Source organism: Myripristis murdjan, chromosome 23, assembly GCF_902150065.1.
Source record: "Myripristis murdjan chromosome 23, fMyrMur1.1, whole genome shotgun sequence".
Lineage (NCBI taxonomy): Eukaryota > Metazoa > Chordata > Actinopteri > Holocentriformes > Holocentridae > Myripristis > Myripristis murdjan.
In genome coordinates, this window is record NC_044002.1 from 10915795 (window position 1) to 10943735 (window position 27941).

The following is a 27941-nucleotide window of genomic DNA, read 5'->3' on the forward strand; positions in this document are numbered from 1 at the left end:
CTCCTCTCAGCCTCACAGAAACGCAAACACACATACATACACACACACACACACACACACACACACACACACACACACACACACACACACACATCCATTTCTGTCCAGTCTGCACAGGCTACCCACACACAGTCAGTAGGCATGAATAGGACTGAAAACCTGTCATGCATCATCAAATGTGCGAAGGCCCTTTTGAATATATGACTCTGCCTTGAATGTGGAGGCATTTGAATGGGTGGCTTCAAAATGCTCTCTGTGCACATGGATGAATGAGACCAGGCCAGCCAGACGAGTAATATGTTAATAAAATGAATGTACAGCAGGAGAGTATATATAGGATGTGTGAGGATGAGATTGATGTTGCTTCTCCAGTTAATTGGTCATTTCCATCTATTGAAAGGGCATTTGTTGGGATTGTTTTGCATTTTACATTACTGCTTCCAACAGTTTTTTTTTTTTTTTTTTGTGACAAGAAGATGTCATTTGCAGTGTTTCATTCAATTGTAAAATACAGTTAAAATGAGAACTTATATATGAGTTTATTCATATCTCCTTTGTCTTTCTCTCCTTAGGTCTAAGTGGACAACCTGCGGACATTGAGAAGCGGAAAACAGCGTTTGGGCAGAATTTTATTCCACCCAAAAAACCAAAAACATTTTTGCAGTTAGTCTGGGAAGCATTACAGGATGTAACACTGATTATTCTAGAGGTGGCAGCGATAGTGTCGCTAGGCCTTTCATTTTATAAACCTCCGGATGCAGAAAGAGAACGTAAGCAGCAACCCCTTATTGCCATGATCTTCTTATTTATTCATCTTCCCACTGATACATACTACTTTTGCATACTGTTTGCATTAACATATTTGTTAACATATTGACTCTGCAAGATATTTTCTTAAAAGAAAAAAAATTGTCAAACGATCATACCTACCTCATTTGTTTCACATTGTAAAATTTCTATGTGCATTTTAAACAAGCTATGTCTGAGTGAGTTATATGTTTTTTTTTCCTAAGTGAGCTGACATCTGTCAGCCAAATCTCTGTAGTCATGTTGTCATGTTCTGTACCCCTGCAGATTGTGGAAAGGCAGCTGGGGGTGTGGAGGATGAGGGTGAAGCTGAGGCAGGATGGATTGAGGGCGCTGCCATCCTCCTGTCAGTTATCTGTGTGGTGCTAGTTACAGCATTCAATGACTGGAGTAAAGAAAAGCAGTTTAGGGGTCTCCAGAGCCGCATTGAGCAGGAGCAGAAATTTACTGTTGTCCGCGGCGGACAAGTAATCCAAATTCCCGTAGCTGAGATCGTCGTTGGCGACATTGCACAAGTAAAATATGGTAAGATATGGTCACCATCAATGTGATTCAGTTAGTTAATTTTTTGTCTTGTGGGTATGTGCTTGCATGGGCATGTAATAAAGGCACCATAATGAGATCAAGGTTTAGAAAAAGATAAGGCGAACAAGTGGTCATTCAAAAATGAGCAAATAATTTAGATTTTTCTATGCAGTGTTGCCCCTCCAATTTAAAGGCCTGTTTTGTCTGTGTGTTTCAGGTGATCTGTTGCCTGCAGATGGTGTCCTGATCCAAGGCAATGACCTCAAAATTGATGAGAGCTCTCTCACAGGGGAGTCGGATCATGTAAAAAAAACTGAAGAAAAAGATCCCATGCTGTTGTCAGGTAAATTCAGCCCTGATTTTAAATATCTCTGAAGCCCTGCCCTGTTAGATGGTTGTAAGCAGACAGTAAAAGTTCCGTTGCTGTCCAGGGCTAGTCCGGTCATTTCATAAACAGGTGATTGACGATCATAGTTTATCTTAAGAGTGATTTTTATTTGTATGGGTTTTTCCTATATCGATATTAAGGTAATAATGAGGATAGTATCAGAACTAACGAAAATAGATGTTTAAAAATAATAATCTCTAGAGTCTCTACTCTGCATTTAGAGGTGTTTATGGTGCAGTGGCTTGTCTGCCTGCTGGGCCCTGTTCATCAGCACAAGTAACAAGTGAATTTTAAATCCTTAGTTACAAAACATCTTGCGATTCTTTTCCGTGGATCTGACACGCCACATCTCCGTCTTCCATATGCCTTCTCAACAAATCTCTCCACTTCACTCCATAAAAGTCGTTAACATTATAGATACGATTTGGATCGTGATATTAAAAATAAGATATAATTTTAAATTGAACATGATGCTGTAATATTGTCGTTCCAAGCACAGACTTGGTCTGTGGTACTCTGGGTTTCTGTGTCACTGTGTGATGGCACACCAAGCACAAACACACAATGTGCTGACACGACAAGTTGCGTTTTGGCTAATAGCACCTGTGCTGCCAGCTATCGGCAATCTTAGTCCACACTCGATCGCCGATCCAGCTTGGACGATATGAAAACAGAAATGATTGACCAAACCTAATATATGTCCCCTCCCTTATAAAACAAAGAAGTCCCTCTGTGAATCACGCAGCACAGCCACTTTGACGGGAAACCCATTCAAAATCTCAATTATTGGTGAGCCCTGTTTATGAGTGACGCAGACAAGATGGAGCTTGTTGAAAAACGAAAGGTAAAATCACCAATTTGGGACCATTTTGGTTTTATACCAGATGGAAACAGAACCAGCTAATCTAGAAGGAATAACAAAACACTTGGTGGCAGGAATGATACCATTTCGCATGGAAACTGAGTAGATGCTTGTAGATGCTTAGATGTCTTTAAAGCCAGTTAACTGACACAGACACAACAGACATCCACGGTCACACACACACACACACACACACCCTTTGTCCAGAACTGACAATTAGGTCTGTAGATGAGTTCATTTTGACTGACATTGATCAGAATAAAAAATATTATGATCACTACAGCCCTCTTGGTGTTCAGTGCCCCAGAAATATATTGCAACTCCATCAAATTCTTTGACTCTGAGCTCACTTTAAATAAAATAACGCATCCGTAATTATTTGAATTATAATGATTTGAAAAACTGACTGTGCTTTGAAAGATGAGATTGTATGTATGGAATAGATAGTAGTTGAGTTTGATCACTCTAATGCCAAACTAGATTAAAAGTGATAAAGGGCTGAAAAGGTATCACTAACCTGACAGTAGCATAATCAATTAAACCACTCTAGCATTCTCCAGATATTTTACACTCTAATATTTGATTCTCTAATATGTAGACCCCACAGTCGATTCCAGGTGCACTTGTGAAAACACTCACTCAAGCCACCCTCATGAATCCCATGTTTCTGAGTTCAGAAAGGGGAAGGCTACTGCTTGTTTTGTTCGTAATTCCATTTACTCAAAGCAAGTCAATCCTTTGATCAAATGGCTTTCGTCTTGACTGCTCTCCTCAGTTCCCAGAGGAACTATGCAGGGATTTAGGAGAAGCACTTCTTTTTCCGCTGCTCCTGCTTTCTACTGGCGCATCTCCAAGACTGAAACATCTACCTGTGTGTGTGTGTGTGTGCGCGCGTCTGCGCACGCGCAAATTTGCATGAATGTCACTCCACCACCACTGCTGTCTCAACTTCCTTGCTCGCGTAGCTCAGGCTATCCTCCTCCACTCTCATCCTACGTCCCAAAAGAATGTAATGGGGGCATCCTCTAATTAATACGGGCATGAGGGAGCTCTTCAAAATGCCTCCCAAATCTCTCTCTCTCTTTGGTTTCTCCCTATTCGTACTCTCTCTTTTGGTTTGTTCATTTCCCTTGCATGTGTTCTTGGCTTTTTCTGTCTATTTCAGCTCTGTTTTCTTCTGTATTCTTAGTGAGGGATGCAGAAGCAAAGATATTACTCACTGTAGAAAGCCTATTGTAGCCTCTCAGATTTCCATTAGTACACTGAGACTGACAATTGGCTTTTGATTAAAGGCAGTTGATTAAAGGTTTGCATCAAACACGAGTGTTTCTGTCTCCTTTGACTTTCTAGCACGCTGTTCTTTTGTATTTATTGCCCACTTTGAAAGCCTTTATTTATGTTATCCTTCTTGTGTGTAGCTGAACATGCCACTTGAAAGCCTGCTCCTTAAACCAGCTCTTCAGTAAGCAAAGGAATCTAGTTCAACATCCAGTCTGCACCAAAATGTTTTATAACAGGAAAAAAATAAGGCAGACAAACCAACATTTGGGTGGGGTTGAAACAACTGCCAGAGTATGAAGGTATAATGGGAAACATGGTATAAGTAGTCTTGGTAAGATAGTGGAACATCTAGCACACCATTTAGCCAGATGGCAATCCTTTCCTTACCTCCTTTACTGTTTTTTTTATCTCCTCCCTCTGTCTTAAGGTACCCACGTAATGGAAGGCTCAGGGAAAATGCTGGTCACTGCTGTGGGTGTCAACTCTCAAACTGGAATTATCTTTACCTTACTCGGGGGTGGTGATGATGACGATGATGATGAAGAGGAGAAGAAAAAGGAAAAAGAAGAGAAGAAAAAGCAGAAGAAAAGTTTGTTTCCTCTTTCCTTGTTGACCCTGCTGTTTCAGTTATCATTGATTGATCCTCACTGGAGGTAGACAGATATGCACAGCCATTTTCTTTTTCAGCCACCAATTTTGCATCTCAAAACAAGATTCCATTTCCTGTCAATGAGCCTTTGTCTCTGTGGTGCTGGAATTGTAAGGGCTGTGCCTATGAAAGAAAGTATTTATTGGCTGCAAAGTTGCATGCACATCAAGGGTACAGGCTTGACTAACAAGAGCTGAGGTAAGATGTAAGAGAGGCCCCTGGAGGGAGGGCATTGCAGCAACAAGGTCAGGGTTCAAACCTGAGCTGTAGCCATTGCAGTTATTTTTAGACATACAGGTAACTAATACATCCAGTTACAAAGGCTAGACTGCACCCACTTTATCAATCAGCATAAAGCGTTGTTTTTAGGGTCCAGAATTAACAACATTTACCAGCCAAAAGCGGCTAAAGTTTTGGTTGGTGGAAAAACTAACCATAACCCTGACCCTAACCCAATGTTGATTTAAAGAAGAAAGTCACACGTTGGTGTTATTGTGCGAGGTGTTGTCTGAGCAACACAGGAGTCTTGTCTAAAATATGAAGCTCAAATCACAGTTTGTAATTAATGCATAATGCAGTATTATGGGTGGTAACAAATATTTTTAGGCTGGTAAATTTTCTTATTTTACTTGGCATTGGCAGATGAGCCAAAAAGTTGATTTTGGATGCTGGTTGCTGTACACCAGGGGTGTCAAACTTGTGCCATGGAGGGCCAAGAGGCTGCAGGTTTTCATTCCAACCAAAAACTCCACCAGGCGATTTCACTGATCACCCTACCTCCAAACAGAGAGGCGGGACTAATCAGTAAAATCACCTGGTGGAGTTGTTGGTTGAAATGAAAACCTGCAGCCTCTTGGCCCTCCATGGCACAAGTTTGACACCAGTGCTGTACACAAACACTGAAAAGTTTGTAGTGAAGATGTACGCTCTGCTTTGTCTGTATCACAAAACAGAAGGTCGATGTATTTATGGTTTGGGTCATAGGAGCTATAATCAAGTTTGACTGTTGCTGTGCACTAACCTGCACTAATGTGGTTTTATGTGTGTGACTGCAGTTTAGTTCTGCCTCTATAGACTTTAAATCTGTCAAGCCTACAGAAATACCAAGGAATTGTGCGAAGTCCTGTACAATGATCCCATTTGCATGCATAAACCCACTGCACTGGTTCTGATGTTTATTACATAACAAGAATTTCAAGATCCTGCCTTAATCAAATCAGAAAATTTACATACTTATATACTTACAAATGTTTTACAGTGGCCATTACAGTGCAGCAAATTGCAGATTAACCACCAATAAGTTAGTGACTATGTTTCTCTTTTTTCAATTTTTTTTAATAGACAAGAAGCAGGATGGATCAGTGGAAAACCGCAAAAAAGGTTAGTTCCATACACACACAGAGGGAGACACACACACACACACACACACACACACACACACACACACAAATATGTTAAATTACCTTACTGCTTAGTGTCTACTCAGATGTGTTAGGCTGGAGTGTTAATGATATTTCCCCCCTATTTATCAGCATTGGATGTGATTAAAGCTGCAGTCCGTTTGTATATATAGCAGACGTGGTTAAAAGAAGCAATGTAAACTTGCGTTAATGCATCTCTCCATGTGACTATATATTTTAATACTGCCAGTGTCTATCCCTGTCTATTCATTGTACTGTCTGGTCCTCACTCCTCTCTTGTCCTCCTTCCTTGCCACATTGCACTTCGGGTGGCAGGTGCTACTGAATCCAGTTATGGCGATTAGTGGTGAGGAGATTAAAGCCATGCAACAATTCTGGGGCCAGAACATCTGCTTTTAGGGCTGCGCGATATATCGTTTCAGCATCGACAACGCAATATGCACATGTGCAGGACGCGTGATGTCAAGTAAGGCAAAAGAACTCAAACACATCACGCTGCAACTTTTTTGCTGCTTGATACAAAAGGAAAATTTGCAAGGTTCTCATTTTTCATGATTGCTGTACAAGAAAAGTCAGTTTGATATAACATAATTTTGTCTGGATTAAGAGCTAAGGATGCCAGTGACATAAAGGCACATTCAGGTGTGCAAGGTGGCTTTTGAGTGTGTATGTATTCCTGTTATCAGGGACACCTTGTCTTGGTGCTGGTTAAAAGTTTAAAGTTACTGTCATGGGGCTTGTCCGTACCTTGATGTAAGAAATTCTTAACGCACACACACACACACACACACACACACACACAGAATGTTTAGTATCCAGATCTATGTTTACTTAGATCTTGGTGGCATATAGATACATCTGTTTGTTGCTTGTGTTTGAGAGTTTTACCGTCCTCAGCCTCACCAGGAAGCCTGTTTATCTTCCACCACACAGATTAAAGTTACATTTGAACATTGTCCATTTGTAGTGTCCCTTTGTAAAGTTTATTCAGAAACATGTTGTTTTCCTAAATATCTCTCCATTTGTGCATATCGGTGTAAGAGTCGCGTACATGAAGTCCAGAGGGGTGACAGAGTACTGAACCAAGTGTGATAGACAGAGGAGGCTTTTTTGGTTTGTTAGGTGAAGATAGACTTTTGAAGTACCCAAATAATGAAAATTCTGGTTGTTACTTCTATATCTCTACATGAATAAAGGTATTACATGTATTTGCTGAATTTTTTTCATATCACAATATATATCACAGAAAAAAAGATACTGTAATATTATTTTTTTCCAATATCGTGCAGCCCATTCTGCTTTCCCAGACTTTCCCTCTAACTCCCCCTCAAGTCTCTACTATTTAATTTCTATTCACATCCCAAGCTGGACTATTGAGAGTCAACCATAAAACTCACAATGCTGATACTCAGACTGATGATGAGGCTGTTTAAGGGTAGACATCCAACTAGCAAGCCAGCCATGTATTTGAGTGTCCTGCCGGGACTCTGTGATCAGTGGTGCTTGGGCCTCTGACCGCAACCCTGGCGCTAGTCCCTGGTGCACAGATTCCCTCTGCCTGCCAAGAATGAACAGTAATCCTTTAGACTGAGATTACACAGCCCATGTAAGTGCAGAACAAGCCACTGCCCATGGCTGCAGCAATAACCCAATGTTAATGCCCTTCCTCTCCCTGCAACACACATGCAGAATGCTAGAATCAGGACCATTCTAAACAAAACTTAAACACTAAAAGATGAACTGGAGCTGCCTGCCTCATATAAAATTGTAGCTTAAGACACCCTCATCATGCATGGTGGTAACGCGAGAAACAATGAAGTGAGATTGGAATAAGATTAGGTGTCAGATTTCCTTTAGCAGCAGCAGCATCCATAGCAGGCAGGCAAGCCTTAGAGCTAATGATTTTATCATGGGTAGTGACACCACGGAGATCAGCCCCTGCCGTCCTGCAGGCTGGCTTTCCTCCTTCCTTTGCCATGAGAGGCTTTGCGTCTCCAAGGTTACCTGGTCAGATGAGAGTTTGGGATTGCTTTCAAGTTTGCAAGTGAGGGAGGAGGGTTTATGAGAGAGATTGTGGCAGAGATGGAAGATTTTTTATGGGACTTTAAATGCTGACTGCTTTTTTAGCTGTGGCAAGAGAAGCTGGTTCCTCAGTTCCCAAAGCAGCTAGCCAGTTAACCTGTTCCCTGAATATCCAGGTGGGAATATAGAAATTACATTTCCAAATGTTTCAGCTAATTACAACTTGGAGTGTAGTCACATCACTGCAGATATAATTACGCTGCCATTTCCCTAAGTTCCATGTGAAAAAGGGAAACATTAAAAAAAAAAAGGTGGACTAAAAATATTATGTAGTCTCAAGTGTCCTTCAAAGTCAGTTTTCATTCATAAAGTGAAATTATCTTAAAATATTGTGTCCCATTTTAATATACTTTAAATATTCCTTTAAGTCTCATAATTTGCTCAAGGTATACTGAATTGACTTGTGTGACTTGTTTGCTAAATCAACATATAGAATTAACTTTAGGCTAAAATCCACTTGGACCTGTTCTTTATATACTACTTCATATTAAGTGAAACATAATGATTAATCTGCAAGCAGATTTTGTTTGCCTGAATGTGCAAGGTTATCTCACTCAATTACAGTTTGTTACTTGACCATGGAGAGTTAATTAATTTACTGGTATAACAACAAAGTGAGGATTCAAAGGTTTGCCAGGTTTTGCTGATGTAAATGTTCTAACAGACTTTGTGGTGACTTGACCTGTCAGTGGGTGGCTTGTCCTGTTTCTTGTGCTCTCTTTGGGTCATGCTGGTTTAATCTGGAGTCAAGACCACAAGTCCTAGCTGAAATAATCTCCATCCCAAGACAAAGCTCATCCCATAGTCCTGGGACTGTTTCCAGTATGGCAACCTAAAAAATAATGTGTTTTTGTATGAAAATCAAATTGTATAAATTGTATCAAAGGGTGTACTTCACCTGACACAAGCACATTGTAAATGTCAGTCCAGCAGTGTAACTGTCAAGTCATTGCATTTACCATCTTCTCATGCATTCTTGTTGTAGCTAAAGCCCAAGATGGAGCTGCAATGGAAATGCAGCCTCTAAACAGTGATGAGGGAGGTGATGCAGAGGAGAAGAAGAAAACCAACCTGCCAAAGAAAGAGAAGTCTGTTCTTCAGGGCAAACTGACGAAACTAGCCGTACAAATTGGCAAAGCAGGTATGTAGGAAAGACTGGATTGGATATAAACACAATTAAATGCTGTATTATCTGCTGCCCTCTTTTTATTTTTTCCCATTTGATGCAAATTTCTTCAACATCATATGATTGATTTATTTATTTTGTCCTTTCAGAATTATTTTCACAAGAAATAACTAGATAGTAATAGTCACAGGCTGTTTCTCAGTGTGAACAATTATATTTTCACAACTCTCTTTTCCTCATTCCTCCCTCTTTTCCTCACTCTGTCTAGGTTTGGTAATGTCAGCCATCACTGTTATCATCCTGGTGGTCCTGTTTGTGGTGGACACCTTCTGGATCCAGAACTTGCCCTGGGTTAAGGACTGCACACCCATTTACATCCAGTTCTTTGTAAAATTCTTCATTATTGGCGTCACTGTCCTGGTGGTGGCTGTGCCTGAAGGCCTTCCGCTTGCAGTAACAATCTCCCTGGCGTACTCTGTCAAGGTACAGTCTCCTAATCGAGTGACCTGTGCCAGTGCCAACCGGCTTACACTTAGCCTATTAAAGCTAGCAGGCCAGGCTGTTAAGACACTAGAAGCAGACTTGGCTAACTGATACCCTAAAGCCAAGCCATGATCCCCTCTGCTGGAGCTGTTGGCCAACAGAGGGCTTTATCCAATCAAGGAGCTAATAATTTCAGTCTTGGAGTCTTTGAGCAGGAGTTTCTTTGGTTTCATTAAAGTTTTGTGGGAGTTGGTATTGTCTTCAGTTCAGATCAGTTCAAATTTCATGCTGCTCATACTGAATGTAGTTGCCTGTCATAATAGGTTTGACTGCTTTTCTTCCTTCAGAAAATGATGAAGGACAACAACTTAGTTCGTCACCTGGATGCCTGTGAGACAATGGGCAATGCCACTGCCATCTGTTCAGACAAGACTGGTACACTTACCATGAACCGCATGACTGTGGTACAGGCCTACATTGCTGAAAAACACTACAGGAAGGTCCCTGAGCCTGAGAACATACCCCCAACCATCATGGACATACTAGTCCTGGGTATTGGGGTGAACTGCGCCTATACCACCAAAATTATGGTAAGCAAGCATTAAACTCTCAATGTGGCTGTGAAATACCATGGAGCTATGCATTACATGAATATTACCTTGCATTACATGAATATTACCTTCTATTATAAAGAAAGAAGTTGACAACCTAATTAATTAAAAGAAGAGAGAAAATCCATGTCACCATACCATCCTACCCACTACAGAGATTTACTCTGCCACACATAAATCCTGATGTAAGCATTTTCAGCAAATCTGTGTCAAGCTCATCAATCAGTTTGTCTAATGTTGTAATCAAACAATGTAATTGATCAAAATGAAATGTGTGCACTGATTTCCTGAATTGCAGGTGCTTAACTGTATCTTCCATTCTCTGCCCCCCACCCGCCCACCCCACAATCTCTCACTTCCTCCCTCAGTCTCCAGAGAAAGAGGGCGGCTTGCCTCGTCAGGTGGGTAACAAGACCGAATGTGCCTTGCTTGGCTTTGCTACTGACCTGAAGCGGGACTACCAGGCTATCCGCAATGAGATTCCTGAAGAGAAGCTCTACAAGGTTTATACCTTCAATTCTGTCCGCAAGTCGATGAGCACCGTGCTGAAGAATGCTGATGGCAGCTACCGCATGTTCAGTAAAGGGGCCTCAGAGATCCTACTCAAGAAGTAAGAAGACTTAAGATCTGCTCTGGTGTTCATTTAGCTTAATGTTGAAGCAAGAAACAGTGCCATACAGTTGAGTTGTGTGTGAGTGTGTGTATTCATTGAGTTTCTATTGAAAAGACCCAATGCACTGATGTGTGCCACTTGATCAGTTTTGTGGTTACGGGGATGCCTAAAAAGTGAATAATTCTAGGCAAAAACCCAGGCAAAAATATGGCTGAGGTTCTGTACTTGTTTTGGCTGTCCAGGCTATGCAGGAGATGATGTGTGTAATGGCTTAATTAGCTAAGAAGTTCAAGTGCATCCCACCCCAAGTCCCTTACTTTGCGTCTTAAAAACAGGTGCTGAGAGAAAAAGCTCGTAATAACCCCGTAAGCCTCTTAACCAAGTAGGCTTCTTTTTAGCCCACGGAGGTCCTAGGCAGACTTTCTTACTGCTGTAGCTCACAAGTCAAATGCTTTGTCTTCTCTACTTTTCCCTTTTTGTGATCTGTATTGTTTTTCACCATGCACCATTATCTTTCTGCCTGTCTCTTCATCCACATCACGCCATCATTCTTATCTCTAACCTAGCATATTTTTGTTTCCCACTCATACCTACCTTTTTTACTGATTCCTATAAGCCTAATTAAATATTTCCCATCATCGTCCTAGGTGCTATAAAATCCTGACTGCCAATGGCGAAACTAAGGTGTTTCGACCACGGGACAGAGATGACATGGTAAAGAAGGTGATTGAATCCATGGCTTCAGAGGGCCTAAGGACCATCTGCTTAGCATACAGGGATTTCCCTGCCTCAGAAGGCGAGCCTGATTGGGATAACGAGAATGATATCCTCACTGGCCTGACCTGCATCTGTGTGGTGGGCATTGAAGACCCGGTGAGAACAGAGGTGAGTAGCTACACAGTTTCATGTGAGGAATGCGCATGAAGTGTTATAATATTTTTGTATTACTTGAGGCTGGGAGAGAGAAGTTGAAAACATAATCAAAAGTGAGCTGTACATCTTAGATGATAACTGGGGCAATGAGTCATCAGAGAATAAAACTAGTTTTGGTTAAGATCTGTTTGGGGTACTGTTGGTCAATTTATTGAATTGAATCAGGTTCATAGGTTAGGTAAACATCTTTTCTGGAATCATTACCATTGACATTGAAATGTTGCACACAGACTACTTTGGGTGGAGGTAGTCTATTTTTTAGCACTGCATTAACACTGGAGACTACATTCTCAACCTACCTGTTTCCCTTATCCTCCAGGTCCCAGAGGCTATCAGGAAGTGCCAGCGTGCTGGCATCACTGTGCGAATGGTCACTGGGGACAACATCAACACAGCACGAGCCATTGCCACCAAGTGTGGCATTCTTCAGCCTGGAGATGACTTCCTTTGCCTAGAGGGCAAAGAGTTCAACCGGAGAATACGCAACGAAAAAGGAGAGGTGGGCCTTGGTACAATAGGATACCTCAGATTGCTGACCATCATGTGATATCAGTAAACGTACCTGTGGGATTCTATTAGAGTGTTGTCTCCTGTTTGTAGATCGAACAAGAACGCATAGACAAGATATGGCCCAAACTAAGAGTACTGGCTCGTTCTTCCCCCACAGACAAGCACACATTAGTCAAAGGTATCTGATTATGTTTGTTTGATATGTATATGATATGGAAATCTTATGGATGGTACTAATTTATCATTTGTTTTAGGCTTCAGATATCTAATGCATCTTACATATTCATGTTTTACTTCCCCAGGTATTATTGACAGCACAGTGGTAGAACAGAGACAAGTTGTAGCTGTGACGGGAGATGGCACAAATGATGGTCCTGCCTTGAAGAAAGCTGATGTTGGCTTTGCCATGGTGAGTTCTCTGTTTATTTCCATGTAAGACACCAATTGTGAAAATAAGATACTTAGCTAGAACATAGCCAAACAAGACTGAGAGTCAAAGAAGTGAGCTGTAGCACCATTGATATTGGGCCCTCGTGGGAGAGAAACACTGGCTAGAATACCATTGTGAAAAATTCTCCCAAACAAATGTGAAATCTAGTTGCCAGTCCCAGATCACATGACCTAAATAGTAAACAGACCAGACATTGCCATAAGCAGAGCCCCATGCTACCCTTAGTGGGGCAAAAAATTAATTGCTCTCTTTGTTCTGTCAAGGGCATTGCTGGCACAGATGTGGCTAAGGAGGCATCTGACATCATTCTGACCGATGACAACTTCTCCAGTATCGTGAAGGCCGTCATGTGGGGACGCAATGTGTATGACAGCATCTCTAAGTTCCTCCAGTTTCAGCTAACTGTCAATGTGGTGGCTGTCATTGTAGCATTTACAGGAGCCTGCATCACACAGGTAGGCACCCACATGCTTTGCTTCACTCTCCTCTGCGAAAAGGCACTTTTGTGTGGCTACTCAAAGCCAAATACCTGCTGTGTTATAAAACTCACTTGAGATGATCCAAATCAGAAAAAGCTCTGGATCTTGATTGCTTGACAGTTATTAACAAGTATGTTAAAAACAGAATAACTGTTTATGGGGAGGGCAAGGGACTTCTGGTCAGTCTGAACGCCAATCAATTTGTACATCCCATTGCTCTGTGGGTCCAAAAGTCCAGTATTAGCTCATTTTCTGCTAGTTTAGAGTGAGTGTTAGAGCAATGGAAAGTAGTAGAGTGTTATCTGTCCTATGCCAGCCATAGGGCATAGCCAACAGTAGCCATCAGATCATGGATTGAGATGCTGTTGCAGTTTATTGTTGGAGTCAGTTTTCTGTTTCTTTTATAACCCAGTAAAGTGGTAAATGCAATTGTTATCCAGCTACTTAAAATCGTTTCACTAATTCTTGAAATGTTTTCTCTAATTGCTGTACGGCATTATGTAAAATGTGCCTTAGCTGTTATCATGAGTAATTCTGAGACAAAAATAACTCATAGGGCCCTATCTTGCGCCAGAGTCCCTAAACCCGTTATTTGGGGATTTAGCATTGCACAAGAGGCGTTCCCCCGCAAAAGTTGCTATCTTGCGCACCTGCCGTTATCCGTAAAACACCTGCGCTACCCACTATATTATGCATAGGCGTGTTTTGGGCGTTACGCCAGTTAAACCAATCACTGTGCCAGGTGCCATTGCCTTTAAGGGCAGGTTGCGCTATCCTAAATCCTAAAACCGAAACCTGTGATGGAGAGAGGGAGGTAGATTTTCTCAGGGGTTCAACTGAGGCTAAAGCAAGGTAGCTTTTTATATATATATATGATATATTATATTATAGGCGAGTTAATTCGGGAGGTGGAGCCACATGTGTCCAAGTGGACGTGTCACAAGGTTGAACTGATGGAGTAAAATCCCCGGGCCACACCACACAGACACAAGAGGCAGAGGTGGAACTATGTGTAAACTAATTTATTGACAAGATAGATTGGGCAAATAAAATATTAAGAATAAAAATATACCACAGCTGCTGGCTTATGATAAAACAATAAAACACACTGGCGTAAGTGTCCAATTAAAACAGTCTTTCCTCTAAACAGTCTATATGAGTAATATACTCAGTCCATTCCGACGGCGTCCTGGTATCAGTCCGACCGCGTGCGTGGTGTGGCTCCGTCGGGGCGCGCATTGAAGCTGCCTGGGCGCGCTCTCGTAAAAGCCCAAATGGGATAGCGGGTGGTCCTGAGCACCCGCTATCCGCTTTCCCTAAAGTGTGTGCTCAAGATAGCAATTTTAGGGATAGTGCATAAAACACGCCTACAGACACACCTCCAGGCGCAAATAACGGAGTCGGCATAATGTATATTGGGTAGCTTGAGTGCAAGATACCGTGTAGGGATAGCGGAAGCTCCTAAATGCGCAATTCATGGGTAGCGGGTAGTGGCAACGGGTAGCGGGTGGCACAAGATAGGGCCCAAAGTGTGTACAATAGGATTCAGTAAAGGAACTGATCTGAAATCAGACTGGTAACAGGAATAGAAAATGGTACCAGAATTAGTAAAATCCTAACAATACCCATCAGATAAATCTAATAAAAATGATCTCAGTTAGGGTTGGATTCCCAGACAGGATTGTAGGTTTTGTTTAGACTGTGGCTTAGATGGTTTGTTGACTGAAGATTCCATCAGTGTTTGTCAGTGCCAGTTATTTAATGTGACAAACGTGACCAGTGAGTACGAGTAGACTACTTTTGTCATTGTCATTTTATCCAGTAGTAATCAGCTGCCTCTGTCTGACGATTTTGCTTTATGTGACAGCTACTAAATTGGCGCTCATCTAGCCAAAATGTAGTCATGGAAAATCATGGATTCACAGACAAGAAACAAACTGTTTAGGCTACTGCTCCCCTCTGTGTATTAACTATTGCTATAATTATGGCATGTTGGGCGAGTGCAAAACTTAAGCTTACAAGCCAGCATCTCATCTCCTCATCTGGTTTATCTTATGCACCAGGAGACTGGTGGAAATTTAGTCAAATAACTAGACTAACTCCTGTAATTTTAAATACTTTGTGTTGAAAAAGCAGACATAATTGGAATGAGGTATCATCTCAGTACAGTTAGATACTTAGTTTTTCAGCCATGTCAGGAGTTGCTTTTAGAAACTGCAGGAACAATGAAGCAGTGAGTCAGCAGCTGGATTTGTTAACACTGGAGAGAACCATCACTGTAACCCAGTGTGGGCGGGTTTAAGTCAGGAGTTTTGGAGCCAATACTAATTGCTCAAGCCAAAAGTAGTACCTACTGATACCAATCTGTCGAGCAATGTAGATTTACAAATCTTTTGAATCCTCTGCAAAAAGTTGCAGAATACAAGTGTGGTATGAAAACTATTTTGCTTTACAGAGGCAAGTCCCAAGCAAAGAGAATCAGCCTGTTTAATACTGATAACAAGAAGGTATACAAAATTGAACTGTTGCAATTACATTATATAAACGCAACAGTTTATTTAAAAAAAAAAAAAAAAAAGGCTGAAGTTGGAGATTTTTACTACATGGCGTGTGGCTGGTGAAAATACCACTTTGTTTCAGCACCGCCCAGCATAATGTTATTAGGTTATTTGCATTATGAGAAAAAACTGAAACCTTGGCTATTACAATAGTCTGTGCAATGCTACATTATTATTGTCACAGTTTTGCCTTAAGCCAGAGAAAGAGGCTTTGAATAAATTGCACTAAAGAATTTTGTTTTGATTTTGTTCAAAATTTTTCCTTTTCTTAGCCACACTAAATGTTTCATCTGTCACGCATGCAGTATATACATTGTTCCCTTTTGCTCCTAAGCAACAATAAGCAGTAGCAATGTAATGACTCACTCAATTCATGAATCAGTTTCATTCATGGTTCAATTTTCTCACAATATTTTTAATGAAAATTGAATATAGATTTTTTATTATTATTATTTCTGTGGCATAATCAGTGCAACAATATGTTTTCTTTTCTGCCCAACATTTTAAACAAATGTATCTGTAAACTGCTGTAGAGAATTTGACTCTTAAAAGGAGGTGTAAAATTGTAAACAAAATCTGTTGTAGCAGTTTTAGCATCAAAATAAAGCGATATCTTAAATCATTTCAACAATGCAAAATTGTGAGCACGGGGCAGCCTCAATCTCCAGGTGCTCCAGGCTTAATCTTTTTGTCGTCTTACTTTATTTTTTTCCATTGCTTGGTAGTGCTCTGGATGCCCTGCTGTCCCAAATGCAATGATTTTTTTTTTTTTAATACTTGTTCTATAATATTCTTATCATAGATCCGTGTTTCCAACAGCCAAGTTGAGATCCTGCTGAATACTGTAAAACCTAAGTTAAAAGTCAGGTTAATTATATGATAACAGTAAGACATCAGGCTTTCTAACTTGGCTATTTCAACCTCTGCTTTTTGAGAGATTATATCAGCCTCATACACTTTATACAGTGTTTTTCTCCTTCAAGCAGCAGGCAGCTCTTCCCCATTCTGCCTGCAGGAGAAAAGCCACCTCCTCTGGCTGCTGCTGTGTTGGTATATCTGCTGTGCGGAAACCATTTTCCCAGTTGAGATACCACTATGTGGTTTGTTAAACTGCACACAAGGCATTATTCTCCCAAACGCGCAAACTGCATGTTGTATTAATGGGTGCAAGACACGACGAGTATAATCAGGGCATCTGACGATGCACATCATCAATTTTTGCATCACAAAGTATCATGACACAGTATATTGCTACTATCCTAATGCTACGTGTCTGCATTGTTTCCATTAATAACAAGTAATTAGTTTACTTTGTGGTTGCTTTAACCACCTGCTAACAGCCTCAGACAACATGTCCAAATGCACACATTTTCTCACCACTCAGAAGGCCACAGAGCATAAGCTCGAAGTTAGTTATGGAGCAAGAAATAAAGAAATCTGTTCTTTTTCCACATACAGAGGAATTTTATCCATGTCACATGGAATATTCCTTTATAGATAATGTAGATTTTCCATGATAAAGGATTTGTGCCATGTGTTAACTATTTTACACTGTGATGGTGTAACTTTTTCTTTCTGTCATTCTGACCACCTCCACTCATCCTAATCCCTTGTCTACATCTTTCTCTACCCTCAGGACTCCCCGCTAAAAGCAGTCCAGATGTTATGGGTCAACCTTATTATGGACACTTTTGCTTCCTTAGCCCTGGCCACAGAACCCCCTACAGAGTCCCTTCTGCTGAGGAAGCCCTACGGCCGCAACAAGCCTCTAATCTCTCGAACCATGATGAAAAACATATTGGGCCAGGGGGTCTACCAGCTAGTAATCATCTTCACACTGCTCTTTGCTGGTAAAATTCTGCACTACATCTGCAGCTGTAGGTCTCTCTGTGCAGGGGGGTGGAAGGGTTGTACATACACACACAGGTACAGGTGCTAGCTACAAACACAATGAAAAGTGAGAATTAAGAGCATTATTGTAATCTACTGTCAAAGTTTGACCACAGATTCTGTAATGATTACTACTACAGATTATTGATAATAATGCACACTAGACATTATTCTCACTCTGGAGAAAAAAAAAAATATCAAGAAGTATGACTGTAGTTAAGGCAGTTGAACTGCACTGCATATGCCAGTATTCCTACTACTCCACCAATTCATGTGCATCTCTTTTATTGCTGGACCGTAGAACTGTGCTAGAATCTGTATTATCTATCAGTCAGTGCTACACTAGTGACAAGCATGCCATAATAACATTTGTGAATGTAGAGTCAGATTGTATTTAGTTGTGTCATTCAAATTTAATTATGAAGTAATTTGGATTGTCTGCACTACATCTTGCCTGCCTAAACTGGAAGACCCTAAAAGAGGGTACTGTCTATATATATTTGTTTACATTGAGTTATATGTAACAGAAACCAAAGTAACTGATAGTCATCCATCAACTTAAAATACAGATAATAGAAATACAGATCATTTAAAAGTATTTAAATTGTGATTTTCTTTTAGAAGTGACAAAACTACTTCCTAAAACATGAACTCTTAACTATGTCTCTGTGACTCTGCAGGGGAGAAAATGTTCGATATTGACAGCGGCAGGAACGCACCCCTTCATGCACCACCCTCTGAACACTACACCATTGTCTTCAACACTTTTGTCATGATGCAGCTCTTCAATGAGATCAACGCCCGCAAGATCCATGGCGAAAGGAATGTCTTGAGGGCGTTTTTAACAACCCCATCTTCTGTACTATTGTGTTTGGTACCTTTATTATTCAGGTAAAGTGGACTGAAGAATGTTTTATCTTTATACCCTGATATCACTTCTTAAGTTTCTTCCTTAAAGCAAAGAAAGTTCACTTTGCCCTGTGAATCTGACACAGACCATTCACACCATCACGCTGTGCCCATGATGCATTAATGGTCTCTCCTCAGTGGAAACTCAAGTCCAAATCAAATAGTTTCTTAAAATCCTACATTGCTGGAATTTTGCAGTGCACACCTCCCAACTTTTATACATTTTGTATACAGACTCTGCAGTTTGACAAGGAAATACAGTTGCACAAGTAACCACCTAAAATAGATCAAAAAGCTATCCTCCTTTAAAATTCATCAAAATGAAAATCCAGTTGAGAAATGAACCTAGGATGCTTGACTGTTGGCGTCAGACATTATTTTGCAAATGGTTAGTCTTCCCTCCTATCACATCAATATAATAGGCTGTTATTTCAGCAGCCATTAAAGTTTTCCATTACCATGACGGATTTTTGTTGTATTGGAAATAATGAAGGGATGGGGAGAGGTTGTCCCACACAGTAATATGATTGATTATGATAAGGACACATCACATCAGCTTTACAAAACAGCATATTTCTGATCCTATATATTAGAATCAGTCCTGAGGGGAGTGTCATGTAAAGACTTTACAGGTCGGCTGCCTAACTGCTCTATTCCTATGCTTAATGCCCTAGGATAAGTTAGCAGAATTAGTTTTAGTTTAGACACTGTCTCTTTTCAAACTATTCGTGGTCATGGTAAAGCATGTCAAAGCAACAATAACAGTGTTAACTCACTGTGTCGAGGAAGGAGCTGTTCATGTAAACAGGGAGGTAAGTCAAAACCTCAATTCTGAAAATGAGTCCTTATGTTAGTTTCCTGTGTAGCTTTTGCTGACATTTAGTGTAACTCAGTTTACCCTCTGAAGACTCCAGCATGAGCATTGTGTGCTTGTATAAAATTGTTGCTAGTTTTAAAACGCATACAGTACCTCATTCCATAATTGAAACAAAATAGGATAACACAGGAACGATCTGAGTACTTTGCAAGCCATTCTACATTATTCACAGAAATACAGGTGCAGAACAGACCAATGCTCCAGTAATGCACTCTTTAGGACCCTGAGGGAAAAAAACAAACTTAGCTATTTAGCACCATAACAGTGAAATTTCTCACAGAACAGTACAAGACTCATTCATCCCATTTAGCATGTTATTTCAAAATTCCCCTAAGTGTTCAGGACCCACTATATTGATTTTTTTTTTTTTTTTTTTTTTGGCATTTCTACTCTAGTTGATAGTGACCGTAGAGAGACAGGAAAGGCAGGGGAGAGAGATGATATGCAGCAAAATGCTTGGTCTGGAATCAAACTCGGGCCACTGTGTTAAGGACTTAGCCTTGATTCGTGGTAGGCGCTCTGCCAAGTGAGCCGCCCTAGGACCCATTATATGGCTAATGTGACACGTTGTAATTAATGACACATTGTAATTAACTTGTTTTTACTGTATATGTTCCTGTAAATAGGACACACCTTAAATTAAGGCCTTGATCTGCCTTTTTCAGCTGTGCCAGTGTCCCAGGGGTAGTTTCCAGTTTCAGTATAATTTATGTCAGTCAATGTACTGTACATACAGCTGAGTGTATGGGGAATGCCCTGTCATGAATATGTAGTCGATAACAGGGATGTATTCAAAATGTTCTGGAGGTGTTAATAAGTTTTTGTGATGTACATGTGCACAAACACTAAGGTTAAATAAAAATTGCTGCGTATTTAGCGCCTCAAAGGGATATACCTATTTTTGTTCTCAAGGGTTGTCAGATCTGCAATACTCAACACCACCACAGCATACAGAATTACATTTCATCAGACAGATTGTGAATATGCTTGTTGTAGAATGCATGAAAGAAAATATGCTTTTTGTAGAATACATGAATAAGGATCCTTTGTCCATAGGACACCAGTCTTCAAACCATAAATCTTCAGTATTTACTCTGAAGTTAACTCTCCTTTTGTCTTCCTTCCTATATAGATTGTCATTGTGCAGTTTGGAGGGAAACCATTTAGCTGTGTGGCTCTGACCATTGACCAGTGGCTGTGGTGCACATTCCTGGGCTTTGGCTCTCTGCTGTGGGGACAGGTATGATGTGACAACACAGAAGAGCTTCACTTGCAACTGGTAGTTAACTAAATATAGTGTGGCACTGCCCCCTTGTGTTGAAATTGGCTTGGTGGGTTAGTAACCATGGCAAGTCAACACAGTGTGATTTAAAAATGCCACTGTGTACAGATGCCTGAAATATTTAGGGGCTTCACACACATTTTATTACTCGTTCACTAAAGGAATTTGACAAATGCATAGCTTTTGTTTAGATCATATTTTTTATGTCAAATTAGCTGTATATTTCCCAGAGTATTGCTTAATGATTTAAAATCGTTGACTTGAACGTTCATCTACAGGTTTTAATCAGTGGTCAGCAATTCAGCCCATCCTTAATTAATTCATTTCACTTTGTTCACATTCTTTTATTTCACATAATCTAGTTTTGAGTTAAGGGTCCTGATTGGTTCATTCTGCCAAAGTTAAATGATACTTCTAAGAAGATGACATTGACATAAATAAGTGTTGCTAATTTATGTGTTTTTGTCTTCCAGGTAATCTCCAGCATCCCTACTAGCCGTTTGAAATTCCTAAAGCCAGCAGGCCATGGCACCCAGACAGAGGAGATCCCAGATGAGGAGCTGGAGGACATGGAGGATATGGATGAAATTGACCACGCTGAACGTGAGCTTCGCCGCGGCCAGATCCTCTGGTTCCGAGGTCTCAATCGCATCCAGACTCAGGTAATGTTATGTAGAACTCCCCATGTACCACTGAGCATCGCAGCCTCCACCAGCAAGGGAATCAAAAGCCATAAACCCTTTAACACTTTATTGCTCCTCCAGCTTAAAAACCTGTTTTGTTCTCTCTCTCTTTCTCGGCATTCTTAAAGAATGGCATGTGCCCTAAAAAAGCCTTTTCTCTAATTTTTCTGTTTTGCTTTTGAGCTAAAGCGGGTTTCTATGCCTATTTCTGACTTGGTCTTAATCTATCTGCTAGAAACGAGAAGTTTGAAGGTGCTGATGAGAAGCAAGCAAATTTGATGAAAAGCACAATAGAACAGCTTGAATGTTCACACAATTTTGGCATGGCTAGTTGGAAGTATGGAGGGATCCTACAGAGGAAAGAGTGAAAGCAAGGTCCGATTTGGGAGTCAGAGCTCCTCCCGATCAGTGCCTTTAAACCCAACCGCCCTCTTCTCTCTCTTTTAACTACTATACCTAAATCCGATCTCCAAATGACATTTTCTATGATTATTGGTGCCTTTTCTTTTTTTCTGTCTTTTCTCTCTCCTCTGGCTGTGTTGTTTATTTCCTCTGGGCTTTTCTTCTGTCACGCTGTCTGATTCTTTGCAGATGGATGTAGTGAGTGCGTTCCAGAGTGGAACTTCCTTTCAGGGGGCTCTAAGGCGGCAGGCCTCCAACTCCAGCCAACAACAGCACGATGTAACCAATGTTTCTAGCCCTACACATGTAGCCTTTACTACTACTACCACTACTGCCACTGCCGCCAACACCGCTTCTGCCACTGTGGGGTGTGAGTGTGTGTTCTCCTCTAGTGCATGAGACTTTTATTTATTCTGTTCTTCTAACATCTTCCTCTCCACTCTCTTCTCGCCTAACGTTGACACTTTTACTCTCTCATGCTTCTCCTAATGTCCCCCTGTGTTCTTCAAAAAAGACACCAAAAATATCACATCTTCCATATTGCTTTGATAACACTGCTGTATATATATGTATCCTGTAACCAGGTCGCTAAAGTGTCAAGATGTTTTTATCTGTGTCATCTTGTTTTCTGTTCTGCTTCTGCTTTGGTCTGAGAAATGGAAAGGTTGTACTATTACCCGGGGGGGATGATGTACATTACTATTTTACAAAATTAGATTTTGGATTGACAGTCACCAGGTTTGTCTGCAGCTGCCTCAGTCTGCGCTGTGCCCCTATAGCGCTCATGGGTCTGTGTCACAGCTCTCGAGCCCCTAGCTGTGTAAATGTTTTGAGTATATGCCCATGATCACGGTCCAAAACAATAGAATGATAAACGATGACATGGTCCTCAGTGACAGCAACTAAGTGAATGTCAGTGGTTCTTATGTACGTGGTTAGTGGTGCAATAATGACCTTTTCCTCTCCAGCTGTGGCTGTGGCTTGTTCTGTCTCTTGGGGGTTTGTCAGTGATCTGCTTTAGCAGCAGTTTAAGGAGGTGGAGGGTTCACGGCATGAAATCAAGCCATATTCTATCCTGTGATAGCACTCTTACCTGACAGTCAGCTGCGGGTGTTTGGTTATAAGGGTGTCCATAGTTTTTGGAAGGTCCGATTTCCTTCATTGAATATCTGTCCTCCATTCAGTGTGGAATGTCACCATGGAAATACCCCTATCAAATGAAACACGTCCACCCTTGACGAACGCCTTACACTTTGCCCTTGCAAGGACTGTGTGTGTGTGTGTGTGTGTGAGAGAGAGAGAGAGAGAGAGAGAGAGAGAGAGAGAGAGAGAGAGAGAGAGAGAGAGAGAGAGAGAGAGAGAGAGAGAGAGAGAGAGAGAGAGAGAGAGAGAGAGAGAGAGAGAGAGAGAGAGAGAGAGAGAGAGAGAGAGAGAGGAGAGAGAGAGAGAGAGAGAGAGAGAGAGAGAGAGAGAGAGAGAGAGAGAGAGAGAGAGAGAGAGAGAGAGAGAGAGACAACAAACCTAGCTTCTCTTTCAGAGCTTCCCAGGAAGGGTATCTGGCCGGTGGTGGATTTAAAATGTGTAACAGATGTGTTGACAGAGTTTAATGGAATAACTGACTCACTTGTAAGTGTCAGTATTGTAGACCTTTGTCAGAATGATACTGAATGGCATCACACAAGCCAGCAGCAGGTGCAAGTTCATTTTAATTTGGCAAATTATCCAACTTAGAAGTGAAAAATTGTGATGTGCTGTGGTTTTATGACAATCTTTTTCTTATAGGTGGGACTTCTCCAAATGGAAAGGGAAACTGAAGTTCATGGGGCAACAGATGTCTTCCTACTAAACTCTAAATTGTTTCCTTTCAGGTGGTGTTGAAAAGACAACTAAATCTAGACTGGAAAGTGTCAAATGTTATAATTTTACAGGATTTTCTGTCTGAATACTTGTTGCTAGAATGTCTTCACATACAGCTGCCAAAATGAGCAGAAGAGAGATGAATACCACTGACTTGCCACATATTCCTCCTTAGATTCTGTGAAATGTGTCATGGGCTATACTCAAAGGTTTACTACCATTGAACACAAGGTAGCACCGCGCTCTGCATGGGTTCAAAGTCTGTAGTCTTGTTTGTGAGTTTTATCTACTTGTGCTGTTTTTGACATGTATACCAGCTTGTAGACATGCTTGGCTGCCGCAGTTTTTTGTTTTTCTCCACAAACATAATCTATGACTGACCACTCCACTTCTCTCTGTTTCTGTCTCTGTCTCTGTCTCTCTCTCTCTTTCTTTCTTTCTGTCTCTCTGTCTTTCTGTCTTTCTCTCTCTGTCTCTCTTTCATCCTTCTTTCCTAAGCATGTCCAACAACAGTAACCTCTCTATGTCCAGCCTCTGTCCTCTGCTCTTTGGATCTGTTCTCGTCTAAAGAACATCATTCTTACTGTCTCTTGGTTCCCTTTTGCATTTTGATTAATTGGACACAGGCCTCTACCAAGTGTTTTGTGGAATACTACTACTGTACATATGTGAAAACATATACTGCATTGGATTTGTCAGTGGTTTGTACCCTCCCCAAGATCTTGGTTGAGTCTTGAATTTAGCTCTATGGTAAGACAATCCAGTGTACCTGCATTGTTTTCAACACCAGTTCGTCTACCAGCACTGAGTGCTTGGTCTCTGTGTAAGGAAGAATTGGATTAACAGCAAGCATCAGAGTTGACTTGCATTACAAACTAGGATCGTACTACTAGACAATCACTGCATACTTGCACGCGACTGAGAGTTTTCCCACCTCACATTTTTTGTTTGTTTTTTTGTTTTGTTTTGTTTATCTGATGCCCCTAAAACTCACCTTTCATTGACCCAATAAAACCTGTGCCCTCAATTTCTGTCTGTGGTGTTACTCGATATTGAAGATGCAAAATGTGCATTTGTCATTGTTGAATGTGACTAACTATGTGCCTGTCCCCCTTCCCTGTCCCCTCTGCCTTCCCTCCAGATCCGGGTGGTGAAAGCATTCCGCAGCTCCATCTCCCTCTATGAGGGGCTGGAGAAGCCCGAGTCGCGAACATCCATCCACAACTTCATGACCCACCCAGAGTTTCGGATAGAGGACTCTGAGCCCCACATCCCCCTTATCGACGACACTGATGCTGAGGATGACGCTCCCACGAAGCGCAACTCCGCCAGCCCCCGCAATGCCACACCCACCCCGCCCTCGCCTGCCACAGCTGCACCCACCACACCTGTTTCTCCCTCCCCCAACCAGAACAATAACGCCGTGGAGAGCGGCAACCATCTCCTCCCGGAGGGCACTAAGTCAGGAACCCCCTCAGCCCCAGGGAGCCCCCTACACAGCCTGGAGACTTCCCTCTGATTTGACCCTGCTCCACACATACCACCACTTTTCTACCCACCCAGGAGCTCAACTCAGACAAATGAACGAACATGCTTCAGAGCAGAGGAGAGACGGAGGGCAAGGAGAAGAGTGGAGTCTTCTGTGAGCTTAGCTTGGGCTGGACTAAAAGAACAGCAAACATTCAGAAGAATGTAGGGTTTGGTGTGGATGCATAGGTCATTTTATTTTTATTTTTTTTTCCATTTTGTTCCCGCTGCAACACAAGGACTTCGTCTCCACCCCTTCCTCTTTTTTGTTTTGCTCGGTGAACAAGGGGTGAATATAAACTCAGATTGAAAGTGACCTGTTTTTATTATTCTATTACTATTATTATTATTATTATTATTATTATTATTATTTTAATTGAGAAGGAGGAGGTCCTCCTCCTGGCTTGAAGATCGTCTGTAAGAATTTGAAAGAACCTTTAGCTTCTCTTTTATCTGAATGGTGTTGTATATTTATCTCTTTGGCCCTTGCTTATTCAAAAACTTATTTCTGCTCCATCAGCTGTTAATATTTTGAGTTATTTATGTTTTTGGAAAAAGCAGGTCTGTTTACAAAGTTTGTAGATACTTATTTCTGTTTGTAGGCAAAAGAGCTTCCTGACGTATGAGGCAGAAAACTGAGGATAGAGTACAAATTGAATGAGAGGATTATTTCAGATACTGCTGTATTTTCAGGAAAAAGGGGTGTTTCTATTGAAACTTAACTATTTTTGCCTGCAGGTTTTATTTGTTATATATTTGTAGATAAATATAGAACCTTCTAGCCAAACCGATAAACACTAAGGCTTGTATAGCAAAGAGGTCCATCGGGTGAGGTGTTTTGCTATGAGAGGGGACATGGAAGACAAACAGGACCTCTGTCCATTCACATTTCTATAAATATTTACTTCTTACATTTGTTTAACAGTTTTTCATGTTCACAAAACTCTCAGGAGTTCTGGGTTCTCTTTTAATTCATTCATTCATTGTGTTCATGGGTTTCCACATGTTGAAAGGGTCACTCATTAAAGGGAGTTTAAAATACATCCAGTCATGATGTTTTATTTCTATCTTTGTTTTTCTCAGCAAAACTTCAGTCCCTGCCAATGTACAATACTGACATTTGTTTACTCAGGCATAGAAAAGTATTTAATTGAAAAGGAATCTGTTAAGAAAAAACCTTTTAACTTCAAACTTTGTGTCTTTAGGTAGTAAATCATTGTCTTGGTCAAAAGCAAGTGGGTTATTTTCATATTTCATTCAATCTTTAAGATTTCTCTTTAGGAAAACTTAATTTTACCCTCAGAGTTCTGGTTTGTTAACATTTCAAAAATCAAAAACAGGAAAAAAAAAAAAAAGTTTGTATTTTTATCCATCCTTGTCCATAAGACTCCTTTCACCATCTTGAAATGTTGCTGCATTTGATTTGTTTGTAGAATATTTTTGACACCTGATGTACTGGAAACACTAAAGGATTGGACACGTGCATTTTTCAAGAATAAAGACTAGGCATACACTGGTATCTGCACAGGGTACTTTATTTCATAGTGTTCCTTGGGGAAAAATTTTGATACAAATCATAAAAATTGTACCTTTGTATTTTTATGACAATATAGATGATACCTTTCAGATAATCCTGCTAAACCAGTTTTGGAGGATTTGACACAAATTGCATTATACGGGGAGGGGTTTGGGCACTGTAAAAAGGGTTGTGATCGGTTCTGATAGGAATATTCTTCTCAGGGTGCAAATTGTGTGAAAGGGGAGAAGACACTTCTATAGGTTTGTGGCTGAAATATTGCCACATTTTATTAAATGGTTGGGAAGTTCCTTGTCAACCATACAGGCGGATGTGGGCAGCAGGCTGCAGATTCTTAATGCAGCCTTCTGGCCTTCTAACCTGAAGGGAAGTGGACTGGGGAAGGAGGTGGAAACGCTCAATCATAATAATACACTTTGGGGAAATAGGTTGTTTTCCTTGTTTTACAGATGAAAAAAAAAAGCAGCTTGAGATTGCATACAAACTGAGAAATTGGAAAGATGAGAGGAATCCATATAAGGAGTTTGTTCTGTAGCTTCTTCCTATAATGGGAATGAATGTTTATCCATCTGTTTTATGGATTATTATTTTTTTATCTTTTAACATTTGGAAATAAAGAGTACTTCATGTCTGTTTATCTTGAGCAATTTAAATGGTTATCGTGATTGGATTTACATTTGAAACTTGTCGAGTAATGTGTATGGTTTTTAAAAATAAAAAAATGTATTTAGCCTAATTGCAGGGCCATGTTTTTCATTTGTCACACAATATTCATGAAATTTAGTTATGCATTACATTATGGATGCTGCAGACCCTTGAATAAACTACAAATATATAAAAAAAACTATTACAGCAAAGCAACACCTTGCGTCATGTAAGGTTCCCATAACTCTGAATGCAGCATGATGTTGTCAAATATATTTTGGTCATCAGATCACAAACAAACACACAAAACAGCCAGGTTAGTGTCAAATTTAGTGCAAACTGCCATGCTCAGTAAACAAATAGAAAATGAACATCTATATTTCATGTGTGGCATGATTTATTATTTTGTGCTCTAAATGCAGTTGGTCATGCATGCATGTGCACAGTTAAATGCAATATGTGATTTGGTCTGTTTTGTTATTTTTATTTTTTATTATTTTCGCTTATTCCATTAATTAGTATAGACATGTTTAGAGATGGACAGTCATCTATG

General features: G+C 40.6%; 1 protein-coding gene across 1 annotated transcript in view; it reads left to right on the forward strand.

Annotated features, from left to right (window-relative positions):
* The window catches only part of atp2b1a (ATPase plasma membrane Ca2+ transporting 1a), a 43834-nt gene extending 16355 nt beyond the window's left edge, over nt 1-27479 (forward strand). Inside the window, 20 exon segments of the mRNA XM_030045500.1 lie at nt 573-770; nt 1075-1332; nt 1550-1675; nt 4291-4452; nt 5854-5892; nt 9001-9156; nt 9410-9624; nt 9972-10214; nt 10604-10845; nt 11496-11733; nt 12101-12280; nt 12382-12469; nt 12594-12700; nt 13006-13197; nt 17416-17629; nt 18350-18496; nt 18499-18560; nt 20588-20695; nt 21211-21399; nt 24821-27479. Coding sequence (XP_029901360.1) covers nt 573-770; nt 1075-1332; nt 1550-1675; nt 4291-4452; nt 5854-5892; nt 9001-9156; nt 9410-9624; nt 9972-10214; nt 10604-10845; nt 11496-11733; nt 12101-12280; nt 12382-12469; nt 12594-12700; nt 13006-13197; nt 17416-17629; nt 18350-18496; nt 18499-18560; nt 20588-20695; nt 21211-21399; nt 24821-25198 — 3542 coding nt within the window. The 3' untranslated portion in view covers nt 25199-27479.
* Nucleotides 27480-27941: the final 462 nt, after the last annotated feature.